This window comes from Corvus brachyrhynchos, unplaced genomic scaffold (assembly GCF_000691975.1).
Source record: "Corvus brachyrhynchos isolate BGI_N302 unplaced genomic scaffold, ASM69197v1 scaffold904, whole genome shotgun sequence".
NCBI lineage: Eukaryota > Metazoa > Chordata > Aves > Passeriformes > Corvidae > Corvus > Corvus brachyrhynchos.
In genome coordinates, this window is record NW_008237536.1 from 702,001 (window position 1) to 715,580 (window position 13,580).

A 13,580-nucleotide genomic window follows, 5' to 3' on the forward strand; every position below is an offset into this window, starting at 1 on the left:
AGCACCAGCTGGCTCTTGCTCTTGAACAGTTTGTAGAGCCTGTTGGTCAGCGACTGCCGGCACCTGGGGGCCTTGTCCGCCTTCGGCTCCGTCCTGCCCGCCGTGTCCAGGGAGCTCTCATCGCTGTCCTCGGCGTAGCCGCTGTCCATGCAGTCCTTCAGGCTGGACACAAACGACTTCAGGGACTTCCTGGAGACCACGGTCAGCTCCGAGATGGAGTCCTTGGATGAGGTGAAGAGGGACACCCGCGAGGGCCTGGAGCCCTCCTCGGACAGCACCGAGTACACAGAGTCACTGGAGATGGCACAGAGCGGGGCCAGCAGCGAGTCCTGCTCGGGGGAGCCGCCGTCGGTCTCCACATCCTCCACATCCTCCTCCTCATCCTCATCCTCCTCCTCATTCTCCGAGGCCAGGGGCTCAGCAGTGCTGCACTCCTTGCTGAGGACATCGTTGAGGATGTCTGAAAACAACCAGAGGGAGAAGGTGTCTCCAGCAGAGCCACTGCAAACGTGGTGACCCCAGACCCCACCGCCACTCCTTGTGGCCAAAGCTCTCCTCCCTCCTGGTGTCAAACAAGGAGCTGGAAACCTCCTCCCCAATGTTTTTAGGTTTCCACAAAAGGCTCAGGTGCAATGCAAAGCAAGGTGTGTTTCTCTCCCCGAGGTTCTGGTTGGGTTCTCCAAAGGCAAACTCCAGCTGGGCTTTTGCTTCCTTCCCCCCCAGCTTTCACCACACCCGCACGTCTGATCCAGGTTTAACCAGAGGGCAGGAGCAAAGCCAAGCCTGTGGCTGATCAAACCCCAAACTGAGCCACCCTGGCTCCCTTTTAGGGCTGGAATTCACTGCAAAGCCTGAGCCAGAGCTATGCTCCTGCTTGCTGGGGCCAGCAGGGAACGAACACAGAGCCCACCCAGGAGCAGACAAGGTTCTTCCAGGAATGGGGAAGAGGGAGACACCAGCTCAGCACAAGGGGAACCTTCTACTTCTCCAAAACTGCTGGGCCCAGCCGAGAGCTCAGCAGAGGCCCCCGACTCACCGAAGTTGTCCTGGTCCCAGCTGTAGGTGTAGCAGCGAGCGGGGGGGATGGGGATGGGGTGGAGCTTGCGGGGCTGGGCCTCGCCTGGGGAGAGAGGAGGGACAGGAGTTGGTTTGCAGTCCCCCTGTGCCACCCCTGCCAGCTCTCCTGGCCTGGGAGGTGCCACCCACCCCCTGCGTGTTTTGGGCAGCCCAGGCCATGCTGAGCTCCGATGGGGCTGTCCTTAGCCCCAAACACGTGCGGTTGGGCGGAGGGGACACTTCACACCTTTAGGAGCCACCAGATGCCACAGCTACCATCTGATCTAACGCTCTCATCTCACCCTAAGTTGTTCAAAGGCTGGACAATTCGCTTTGTTGCTGTTTTACTGAAAGCCTTTGTGGCTCACGGTGTGGTTACTGACCCGGACCTGGGGCGGTGCTTTTTTATTGCAGCTGTTGCCCTTGGCTGTGACTGCAAAACCGCTCCCCACTGCTGCTGCTGCGGGGCTGAGCTGGCAGCAAACCCTGGGGAAGGGAAGGATGGGGGGATCCTCACCTGTGATGGCAGGAAAGGAGGCGGCCCCGGCGATGTCGCGCCGCACAGCCTGGAGGCGCCCCCCGGGCAGGCGTAGAGCTCCAGGAGCTCCTCCAGGGGCTTGGACTGCGGAGCAGAGCCAGGGGGAGACATTCAGGGGGTCCCTCCACTGAGGCAGCACACGGGCAGCATCACTAACGGGGTGACTCTCTCCCCTCCACTACCCCCATCCCCTTAAGCCCCCCCAGACTTTTCCAAAGAAAATCAAAATGTTGTTGAAAACACCCCAGGGGGTTCCTTCATTAGTTTTTGCCTCTGCCCCAAGTGTTTCTCTAGTCAAACAAACACTTTTGCTGATTTTCAAGTCTGGGGGCCCTTCCTCTCTCCTCTTCAGGATGGGAAAGGAGTGACGGGGTGAAAGGGGAGTGAGCCCCCTGCACACACTTCACCAAACACCTCAGATCTCAGATTTAACCTGAGAAGGGAAAGATGTTTATTTTTCCTCCCAGAAGCATTATCAAAACTCTTTTCCTTTGCCAAGCCAGCCCTGCTTTGGGTACAAAATCCAGCAACCAAGTGCCCTGAACTGCTCCTGTGGCACCCCAGGGTGGGCACTGCCCCAGCCCACCTTGAGGAGGGGGTGCAGCCTGTCCAGGTCGCAGCGGGTGCCGAAGTTGGCCTGGTAGAGGTGCTCGAGGAGCAGCACCAGCGTGGAGTGCTGGGGGGGCTCGCTGGAGCTCAGCTTCTCGGCGATGGACAGGAACTCGCTCTGCACCTCCGAGCGTTTCAGCAGCAGCACCGTCCTGGGGACAGGGACACCAGTCAGGCCAGGACACCGAGCCCAGGCAGGGCTCCAGCCCAGCAGCCACTTGGCCTCACTGGACACGAGTGACACCGCAACATCTCCCTCCTGAGGGTGCAGCTCAGAGGAGGAGCTTTAAGGATGGCACAGGTCTGTTTCCCAGCCTCATTTCCCTATTTACAAATGAGGATGGCAGGGAAAGGTTCAGCCCTCGAGTGAGGTGCAAAGTCTGACTGCTCAGAGCTGCAAGACTTTCCCTCCTTGCTGCTCTGGGGCTGGGATGGACTCGCTCCTGGCTCCTGTCGGGGTGGTGGCTCCCAAATTCATGGATCATGGCATCTCCCAGCTGTTCTCCAACATGTGCTGAGATCAGCAGCTCCCTGGGGAGGAGACTTTGCCTTCCCCACATCTCAGCCCTGCAGGGTCACTGGCACAGGGAGCCCACAGACCCCATCCCAAGCCTCTGGAAATGCCCCAGCCGCTCTCCTCACCCTTCCCACAGCTCAGCCCGGCTTTCCAGCCCTCCTCCCCAGCCCCTGGGACATGCTGCAGCAGTGCCAGCCCGTGGGGATGCCACAGGGAGCCCCCAGCAATGCCCGTGGCCACACTTACACCGTGGAGCTCTGGTAGTTCTTCACAGGCAGCCCCTGCTCTGTCCTCACCAGCCTCTGGAAAGTGATCCCTGGGGAGAGAGCAGAGGAGTGAGGCTCAGAGTCCCCGAGGGCTGCTCAGCTCAGCAGCACTGAGCTGGCTCTGCCCCCAGGGCAGTCCTGAGCTGGCAGAGCCCTTGCCTGCAGTGGGAATGGCAGCACCAAGAGTCCTCCAAGAGTGGGGACAAGGCACAGCCACCCAGTGAGGGGGCCAGTCCAGGAGCGGGGGAGCTCGGGAGGGGAAGGGTAAAATCCCAGAGTGATGGGAAATCACGCACAGGATGGGACAGGAGAGCTGCTCCAGCCCCAGTTCCTCCTGCCCCACTGCTTGAGTGGGACGGGAATTCCATGGATGACATTTACCAGCTTCTCCCACTTGCTTTAGCCCCACACAGCCTGGATGTCACACAGGGCCTGCAGGGCACTGCCACCTCCCCTCCCGCAGGGCTGGGGCCCAGGCTGATCCAGCAGGAGGGAGGCTGCTGTGGGCAGCCATGCCCTGGATGCCTCGCTGGGACTGTCCCCAGGACACCAGCTGACATCAGATGGATCTGGGCTGGGTGGCAACAGCAGAGCCCTGTCACCCCAACCAGCAGGGCAGGGCCACAACTTGGGAAAACCTTATGGCATCAGCAGGATCCAGCCCCCTTATCCATGCAGGCAGCCACATCCCACCCAGCTCGGCACCCTCAGGGGGCCCAGCACCCATGGGGGCCCACCCCGACCCACAGAGTCAGGGCAGCAGTGACCCCTCCTGCAGAGGCACAGCCCCTGCGTGCAGATCAAAGCCTTGGCACTCCAGGCAAATATTGACAGCGGCTCATTCTCCCTCAACCTTTACCCTCATCCCAATAAAAAGCTTTGGCCTCAGCCCCCAGCAGGGCAGGGGGCCGTGCAGCAAGCCTAGAACAGCCTGGAAGGTCCTGGCAGCTGAGCAGCAGGGACACAGCCTCACTGGTTCTGGAGAGGGATTCCCAAACCCTGCAGCCAACGCCTCCCACACGGTGCCTTTGGCAGGAGGAGGAAATCCACTCTGCTGTGGGAGGGGAAAAGCTTTGGGACCAAAGCCCCCTCTCACACAGCCTGGGGCACGGGGCATGGCACAAGAACGGGGTGCAGCAACCCCCAGCCAGCACCGGAGCTCTCCAGAGCGTGTGAAGCACAGCCCTGAGCAGGGGCACAGCAACAAATGACCAGGAGGGAGCTGGGGAGCCCCACAAGTGTCCCCAAGTCCCCGTGGCCCTGCAGCTCTGAGCTGGACACAGCAGGAGCCCAGCCAGATGCTGTGTGGTGGCCGTGGCCATTTGTGCTGGGGGTGAAGCAGCCAGCCCAGAGCTCCCACTGCACAGGTGGGGGTGTTCCCATCTTTTTGTTCCTTTGAAAGCACCTTCCATCCCATCTCCAAGCTCCCATCTCCCAGGGATCGCTGCCCTGACAGAGACCCTGCATTTCACATCCTTCAGGGCTCCCCAAAGCAGCTTCCCAGCTTGAGGAGGTGGGGAACACCCCCAGCCTCAGCCACATCCCCCTCCCAGGCCTCCCAAGCCCTGCCCAGGATTAAACACGGGCTGCAATGTGCTCTGTGTGATAACAGCTCTTCAAAAGCCCCCAAAAGGCAGGGAGATTACGAAAAAGGGCTTTGAGAAATAATTGGAAGAGCTGTTCCATTGGGAACCACAGGACATCTGCAAGGAGTCCTTAATTAAGAGGAGCACTGGTGCTGCCCCTGGATGTGCCCAGAGCTGGGTCACAAGGAGCATCTGGGCTGGAAAGAACAACCCAGGGAGTCCCTCAGCCCCATGGAAATCTCCATGGAAGAGCAGGCTCGGAGGCTCCAGCCACCCTGATGCCCATGAATGGCCCCACTGTTGTCCCCCCACTGCACCACTGAGCACCTCAGACAAAGGCCAGGCTGGGGGAGCAGCCAGCACGTGCTCTGCTGGGGAAAAGACCCTCCAGGCTGAAAGCCAGCCAGGAAATCTTGACCCGGCTGGCTAATTGCCTCTGATCAGGCTGGGAGGGCCCGGGATGCTCCGTGCACTCAGGGCACCCACCAAACACCATCCTGCCCTGCTCCTGCAGAGGAATCCGGTCTCACCCTGTGCTGGAGCACCCGGGAACACCATCCTGAGGGAGGATGGAGGGCAGGCTCCTGACCCCCTGGAAAAGCTGAGGTTTGGGATGGACACTGTACTCCCAGGATTCAGGAAGCAAGGGGAGAACAAGACTGGAGCAGCAGGGGGACAAACCCTGGGGCAGGGCTGGGTTTGGGGTTGGCAAACCCTGGGGCAGGGCCGTGTTTGGGTGCCTGCAGACCCCGGGGCAGGGCCGGGTTTGGGTGCCTGCAGACCCCGGGGCAGGGCTGGGTTTGGGTGCCTGCAGATCCCAGGGCAGGGCAGGGCCGCTCACCTGGTGCCTTCAGCTCGTTGCTGATGAAGGTGAGCAGCTCCCGGAAGGTGTCACAGTAGGGCACGGGCCAGGTCAGGAAGCTGTGGTAGACCCTGGCAGCTTTCAGGAGCAGCTCAGAGCCGGGTGGGAGGTGAGGAGCCTGCAGGGACAGGGACAGGAGGTCAGAGAGGAGCAAAGACCCCGAGTGCTGTGTGAGAACTGCAGGGCTTAGGCTGGAAGTGGCAGCAGGAGGAGCAAAGCAGAGGTCCCCCTGTGCCACCCCATCTCCTCCCACGGAAGGGCCACAGGATCCCCGCTGGGCACAGCTCCAAGGATCTCCTTCCCAACCTCGGCTCACGTGCCCAAGCCCAAGCAGAAATTCCTTTTTCAGCCCCACAAGGCGTCCGGATGAGTTGCACACAGCCTGCGCTTGTGCGGGATCTGGCAGCAATGATTTCCTCAGGATAACAACGCATTGTGCTGGTAATAATAATAATAATAAAAGTATTTCCTGGGAAGGCTCTGCTCCTTTCCATTCACGTTGCCCATGTATTTTGCCCAACTATAAAGGGCAATGAAAAAAATTCCCCTTCATTGTCCGTCTCCCTTTCTGATTAGCCCAGACTTAAAAAAATAGCTTCAAACCCCTGAAGTTCATTTTCTTTGTCTCTCAACTTGTGCAATGATCCTGATCCCTATGGGTTCCTATGGAATCTTTCTTTCTGGGATGAACTGATGAAAGCAGACTGGGATGTTCCAGCCAAAGCCCCCCCCGATTCTGGTTCTGCCCCGGGCTGGGATCGGTGCAGCAGCCTCAGCACTTACATAGAGCACGGCGGAGTAGAAAAGCAGGGCCAGGGGCGTCACCAGGTCGTAGTCACACCTCTCCTGCACCTGCGGGAACAGCCCGAGGGCACAGGGGTGAGCTGCCGGCCAGGAGCACCGCCCAAAATATCCCCGGAGGTGCCGGGAGACTCCAGCCCCCAGCCCCCCTCATCCCATCAACACGGCCGAGAGATTCCCTCATCTCCACGGGAAAGATTCCCTCACCTCCACGGGAAAACCGCCCCCAAAGCCCCCCTGACCCCCAGCATGGGACAGGCAGAGCAGCACAACCTCCTGCTCTGTCTTCTCCTGGCTCTGGCCAAGCACCCAACCCTTTGATGCTCCTGATCCTTGAAATTCCATGGAAGTGGCTCAGAGCTGCAGGCAGCTGGGGAAGCTGGGCAGCACGGTGGAATCCAGGGGATGGAATCCCAGCCTTTATTCCAGGGAACAGCCAGCAGAACGCTCTCTCTGAGGGCTCAAGGAGACACTTGCAGATGATCTCCCCTTTGAGCTCGGCCCAAAGTGCAATAAAGCCTCACTTTACTAAACCCTCCTGTACCAAACCCCTCTCTGCACCCAGAGCAGTTCCAGCCAGTAAAAGAATATAAACATGAATAACCTTGACTGCTCTCAGCTCCACAGCCTCTTTCCCAAGAAATGGAAGCCAGAATTTGCCCTCTCGCATGAATCCCAGCACTGGGGATTTGGGAAACACACCCCCATTTCCTGCCACAGCAAGGGATTCCTCCAAGGCCCTCCTGGATGCAGCCCAGGATGACCCTGCTTGACCAGTGATGCCTCGAGCTCCCCCGGCACACGATGGGACCGTGGCAGGTCCATCTGATTGGCCCTGCTCTGCTTTGTCCCCTCGCTGTGACCCCACTGCCACCTGCCAGGCTGCTGTGCAGTGCAGATCCTGCCCGTGGTCGCCAGCGTCCCAGCCCCGCAGGAAACCCGGCAGAGCCCCAGCGATGTTTCCACCAAAAACAACAAGAAATTTTCCATTTGCTCGGCTGTGGAGCCAGGAGAGGGCTGAGGAAGGCTGAAGGATCTGCACAGCCCTTGCACAGGGCCGAGCAGCGCTTTGGGGGATCAAAACCCATCCCTGGGGATCTGCAGGGCTGCCCAAACAATGGATACGGGCTTTTCATCACGGGACCTGCGCCCACCAGAGCTCTGGAGCTGCTGACCCAGCCCCACCCGACCCCAAGCGCTGGGCCCAGCAATATCTTATGAACCAAAATCCCCCACCCAGCGTTGCCAAAGCCCATCCTGAGCAAGCCCCGGAGCTGCCGATGCCTCAGGGGCTGCAGCTGCCCCCAACAGCCCCCACTGACCTCTTTGGTCTTGCTCAGGATCTTCTCCACCAGGATGAGGTAGTTACCGGCATCCCGGCTCACCAGCTCCTGCAGGCTCCAGCAGTTCAGGCACAGCCCGGCTGTGGGGACAGAGCCGCGGTCACTCACAGAGCAGTTGTCACTCACAGAGCAGTGGTCACTCACAGAGCAGTGGGCACTCACAGAGCCGCGGGCACTCACAGAGCTGTGGGCACTCACAGAGCAGTGGGCACTCACAGAGCAATGGGCACTCACAGAGCCGCGGGCACCCCCAGCCCCGCTCAGGAAGGTCAGAGGGGGTTGAACACCGGGAAGGGGTCACGGGGAGGTGGTGACTGCAGGTATCAGATCAGGGCGGAAGGACAAGCCCCACACCCTCCCTGGAGCCGGGTCTAACCCCGAACACCGCGGTTTATCCCAGTGGCACCACAGGGCACCTGAGCACCTTCCCCTTCTCAGCCCAACACACCCGGCTGGAGGCCTCTGCCCAGGTGCCAGGTGAGTGTCCAAGATGCCCGATGTCCAAGAGCCAGGAGCAGGCAGAGGCCAAAGGGGTGCACCTGGCCAGGGTGAGACCCCCCCCTTCCTCCTGCCCCAGCACAGAACCCACCCATGTGACCCCTACCCTAACCCCAGCTCAAACCCCAGATGTTATCCCAGCTCCAAACTCACTCAAATCCTGCCAAATTCAGCTCCCTGCCAGGCAGGAACCCACCCCCCTCTGGCTGCATCACACCCAGCTCCTCACAGCGGGAGATGCCCCAAGGCAGCAGCACCAGCATCGCTGCCAGGCCTGCCCAGCGCTCAGTCCATCTCTCAGCACCCTCACATTCTCATTAAATCTATCAAAACCCCACCAAACCATTACCCTGAGAGAGGGGCACTGCCATGCCAAGGGTCGGAGGGTGCCCCTGCCCCAAAGAGCTGCCTCTGGCTGCAGGGTCCCGGCCGGTGACAACAGCCAAGGTGTTTCCGAGGCCATGGCTCTCCTTGGCACTTGGGGCCAGCTCGCAGCTGGTGCTGGAGGAAACGCTCCGATGTGTGAAAGCTGCCAGGAGCCTCCTTCAGCCCAGCGCCGCAGCCCGGGGGAGAGGCAGAGCTCGCGGCATCCGCAGCCCGAGGAGGGAGCAGCAGCTCCTCTCCCCTTCCACCTCCTCCTCCTCCTCCCCAGGGCCCCGGGCCCCGCCACAGCCCCTGGGGAAAATTACGGGGAAATTGCAAGCAAACAGCCCCACAAATATCCGGGAAAGGTCCACGCTGGCAGCTCCCGGTCCTGCTCTGCCACGGATCATTTCAGCAGCAGAGGAGGCAGTGCAGACACCCAGGGCACAGCTCAGGAGGCACCGGGGCTCTGCCAGTCTCAGCCCAAAGGCAAAGCCAAGAGAAACAGAGCATTCCTCTCTGCAGAAACGAGGGGCTAAAGATCAGAGAGGAAAAATATAAATCCAGCTGGGTTTCACTCACCCTAAAAGCAGCACAGGACACAAACACCAGTGCAGGGGTGTTCGTTGGCAGGGGACATTCATCACAAACCCACAGGGCTCTCTGCCTCTCCCTCAAAGGTTCTTTCAGCTGCAGAGGCTACAGATCCATCAAACACCCAGAAATGCCACATAAACACCTTTACACCCCATCCAGGTGCTAAGGAAGGTGAATTTAAACTGCTGGAGAGATCTGCCGTGGCCCGGGGGGAAAGGCCAATGGCAAGACAAGCAAAACCGAGGCAGAGGTTGCAAAGCCACACTGGTCCCCCAGCAGGGACAAGCATTTGCTCAGTGGGACACTTGCCGTGGCTTTCTGCCAGGCTTGCAGCTGAATCAGCAGGGAAAGCCCCCTGCTGCCACACGACTTTTTACTTTCAATGAATCAACATTTTCCAGCAGAGAAAGATCCTCCTGGAGAGGTTCCAAGTGGCTCCGATGCACTCGCTGGTAATTACAGATGCAATTCTTAATTTGACTCTGCTCTGCTGCCATCCACCAAGATCCTGGGGTATTTGTCAGAGAGGAGCAGCCACGACCATGCAGGAATTCTGTGGAGCTCCAGTTTTCCTGTGAGCCACTTCCACATGACAGCGCGATGGCACAAAGCCACGGGAGGACTCCAGCAGACTGATCAAATTAATCGATATTGCCCCAGAGTGTGGCATCCTCCAGGGAAAGCCCCCGCTCCTGGGAGGCACTCAGGGAAGAACTGGCCCAGCAGGAGCTGGTCAGAGCTGCTGGGAGCTTTGCTGACCCCATCAAGAAGCTGCTGGACCCACACGGTCCTTGAAAATCCCATCCTGCTCCAGCTGGGAGGAGGATTTATCTTCAAGCCCCTTCCAGTGGCTCCAGGGGCTCTGGGAGAGCTGGAGAGGGACTTGGGACAGGGAATGGAGTGACAGGACAAGGGGGAAGCTGAAGGAAGGTAGATTTAGATGAGATATTGAGAAAAAAATCCTCCCTGTGAGGGTGGGCAGGCCCTGGCACAGGGTGCCCAGAGCAGCTGGGGCTGCCCCTGGATCCCTGGCAGTGCCCAAGGCCAGGCTGGACACTGGGGCTTGGAGCAGCCTGGGACAGTGGGAGGTGTCCCTGCCACGGCAGGGGTGGGAATGGATGGGCTTTGAGGTCCCCTCCAACCCAAAACATTCCAGGATTCTCTCACCTCTGAGAGCCTGGCTGTGGGCAGCGGGATCCCCGGGAGCTGTGAGGAGCAGAGAGGAGAGCAGTCCATGGCTCTGCAGGGGCCAAGATCACCATTAGAGATGCACCTTGTACAGAACTTCCCTTTCTAGTTCCTAAATCCAAGGAATTTGCCCCAAGAGGCCCAGGAGACTCCCAGCAGGGCGGTGGAAGCCCCACACTGAGGAGCTGCTGCCCTCAGTGCTCATCCATCGGGCTGTGCTCCACCAAAGCAGCCACCCAGCGCCAGTTATTTTTCCTTAAGATAGAGAACGAGTCAGGTTTATCTGCCAGCAGCACAGGCAGCCCAGGGAACACCCTGTCCCCAGCTGGGGGACATGTGGGGCTGGGGCAAAGGCAGGACTACGCTGGGCTTATCCCAGCACCCCATAGAGAATGACTCGACTGAACCCAGCATGACAGTGACCCACAGAAACCCCTCCTTCGGGAGGGCAAAGCCCCAGCAAAGCCTCTGCCAAGCCAAAGGAAAACCCCCCTGTGGGAGCAGAACACAGCAAAGCCCTGAGCAGGCAGCGGGTGCCGGGCACAGGGAGCCTGGGCTCGGCTTCGATCGTTATCAGCACCAAAGATGCCAAGACCGGGCACAGCAGCCCCGTGGGCGGCCTCGGAAGGATGAGGCTTTGCCATTTCTTTTCTGAGAAGTGCCCCAAGATGCCTTCTTCCTCCTCCTCCTCCCACACCAGCTCCTTCCTGGCCTCAGGGGGTGGCATTTCCCCTCAGAGCGGGCAGCTGTCAAGTCGGAAATCCAGCAGCACTGGAGCAGAAACGGTACCTCCTGAGCTGCCCTCGCCCACGGCGCTGAGCCGCGCACGGGCTCCTGGTGCCGTCAGAGTGACACAGCCCAGGGTGGGTGGAAAGCAGAAGGCTCCGCTTCCACCTCCCCCAGACCTGCTGCCACCACTTCCTCACAGAGGGAGGTGGTTCCTCCCAGGGACTGCCCAGAGGAAGGGCCAGCTCGGGGCAGTTGGCACAGAGGGGCCGGGGGTGCCCAAGGACAGGGACAGCCCAAGCCTGGCAGCCACAGCATCCCTTGGGAAGCACAGCAATCCATGAGACAGGGAAGGTGGGTAGGGATGTCCAGCACAGGGCACCTCCCGGCACTTCCACCCAGCCTGGGCAGAGATTCCAGCAGGAAAACCCAGCACAAGCCTGGAGAAATCAGCAGAAAGGGTAAAATCTGCCAGATTTAGTAACCAGGAGCCTTGTGCATGTTGTGCACCCAGAGCTGCAGGACCCTGAGCTCAGCTGGTCGGAGCCAAAACCATCCAGGCTGTGCTTCAATCCCTGTGGGAGCCATTCACTGAGGAGCTGGACTGGCTGGTCCTGGTGGGTCCCTTCCAACTCGGAATATGCTGGGATTCCGGGAAGAGTTTCAGACATTGCTCAGTGACTAAGCCACAAGGGCCCCACACCAGAGCCTGCTCCTTCCCTGGGAGGGTGTTTAGAGGACTGCCAGGACCTTGAGCTTCTCTTCACCAGAGCTGAGCAGAGTCAACCCCTGGGCCCCAGGTGGGACTGGCCATGGGCCGCTGCTCCTCCAGATCACCTGTGTCCTTCACCTCCCTTCCTCACCAGCATCCTCCATCCTCTCTGATCCCTGTGGGAGACACACAGCATCTCCTTCCACCCCTGGGACATTCCAGGCACTGGGTGCCCTCCAGCCTCTCCAGCAGCTCCCATCCACCAGGATCCTCAGGCCCCTCTCCCACCTCTGACTCCACAGCACGGCATCCCCAGCACCACAGAGCCAAGCCCAGGGCTCTCCTTCACCAAAAACTCCTCTTTTTGTTTTTCTGCTCCCCAGCAAGAAATAAAACATTTTTCTTGCTTTTCTCACTCTAATTTGCCCACAGTCTCTCTCCTGCAGCTCAAAGCAAGGCCAGCCCTGAGGAGGTTCCTTCGCTTTTATTTGGTTCCTCCAATAAATTCTGCAGAAAGGTTTTCTATTTACCCCCCAGAGCTGGCCAGGGCCTCATCCAGGGTGTAATTCCGGGATGGCCAAACCCTCACAGCTCCTCCTTGCTGGCTTCATAGCCCTCAGCTCCTCATCCCTTACGCAGGGGGGAGCAACACGTCAGAAATGATTACTCACCTTCTCTGGAGCAACCTCGTGTGAAGTCAGCACAGACAAATAAAGCTTTAAATAATTTAAGAATGAACAAAATTCAGCAAGGTCTCAGCCTAAAAAGCTGTGAGTGGTGTGTGTTATCTTGGTGCATGGAAAGGGTAAAAGAGGAGGGGAAAGCAAAGAAACTGGGAAATAGAAGTGAAAAATGAGGAAGGTGAAGGTTCCAGCCCAGCCAAGAGCACGATGAAAGGATTCACTGACTTGTGAGGATCAGCCCTGCCACAAACAACAGCCTGGGCCTGACACAGGACAGCAATAATGAAACTGTCACTTGTAGCTTGGGGGGGATGCAGCAACATCTCTGCTCTGGTTTTGAAAGGCAGGAGGGGGCAGCTCTGGGCTGTGGGCACTGTGCTCTGCTCTCCCTGCATCCCTCGTGTCACCACAGCCACCAAACACTCCCCACTCCGGCAGCACGGGGCACGATGGGGAGAGCAGCTCCTCAGAGCCAGCAGGGGAAAGGAGGGGCAGCCCCTGGGGAGGGCACTGGGGGGGTCCCTGGGGGTCCCCAGCAGCAGCACCTGGGCTGGGGCACAGCAAAGCCACCAACACCCACCCAGGGCACGCTGGACATTCCTGGCGGCAGCACAAACCCTTTGGATGAAAGGGAGACTTTTGAGGTGCAAAACACCCGAAATTCTCCCAGGAACGCCAGGTCCCTCTGCCAAAGCCCACGAGAGCCACAGGAAGGGGCCTGGGAGCCAGAGGGAATCACTGGGGATGGGATGGGACTCACTGGGACTCAGCACAGCTGCCCCCAGCAGAGCCCCCAGCCCCGACCCCTGCCCTGCACACCCCAATCTTTGCTAATGAGCCAGAAAAATTATGAAGTCGTTGTTTAAAGGCTTCCCCACCCCAAAGAGCAGCGCTGAGGGGCTGGGATTAGAGCTGTGAGTGACACGGGAACTGATTGCTGGTAATTGCAGGAGAGGTGAGCTCTGGGCACACAGTGACCTGCTTGGCCACAGGGGCTCCTCTGGCCACGCGCTGTCACCGTGCCAAGCACGAGGCCGCGCTTCCAGGAACCAGGAATGTGGGTCACACTTCAGGGCCCGCTTCCCAGAGCGGGCAAGAAGAAAAGGACACAGGAACCTTGGGCAGAACTGCCCGAACCAAGCCCTGAGGTGATGCTACAGCGTGGAGGTGGCATCGCTCCGGTGCGTGAGGGCATGGCAAAGGGACTCCTCTGGGATTTGGCAGCAGGTGGGACC

At 59.5% G+C, this 13,580-nt stretch overlaps 1 protein-coding gene across 1 annotated transcript in view; it reads right to left on the reverse strand.

Moving 5' to 3' along the window:
• PIK3R5 (phosphoinositide-3-kinase regulatory subunit 5) overlaps positions 1 to 13,580 on the reverse strand; it is a 26,323-nt gene that overhangs the window by 8,323 nt on the left and 4,420 nt on the right. The window contains 9 exon segments of the mRNA XM_017731585.1: positions 6 to 460; positions 1,037 to 1,120; positions 1,574 to 1,642; positions 1,645 to 1,678; positions 2,181 to 2,355; positions 2,967 to 3,036; positions 5,414 to 5,552; positions 6,218 to 6,286; positions 7,558 to 7,658. Coding sequence (XP_017587074.1) covers positions 6 to 460; positions 1,037 to 1,120; positions 1,574 to 1,642; positions 1,645 to 1,678; positions 2,181 to 2,355; positions 2,967 to 3,036; positions 5,414 to 5,552; positions 6,218 to 6,286; positions 7,558 to 7,658 — 1,196 coding nt within the window.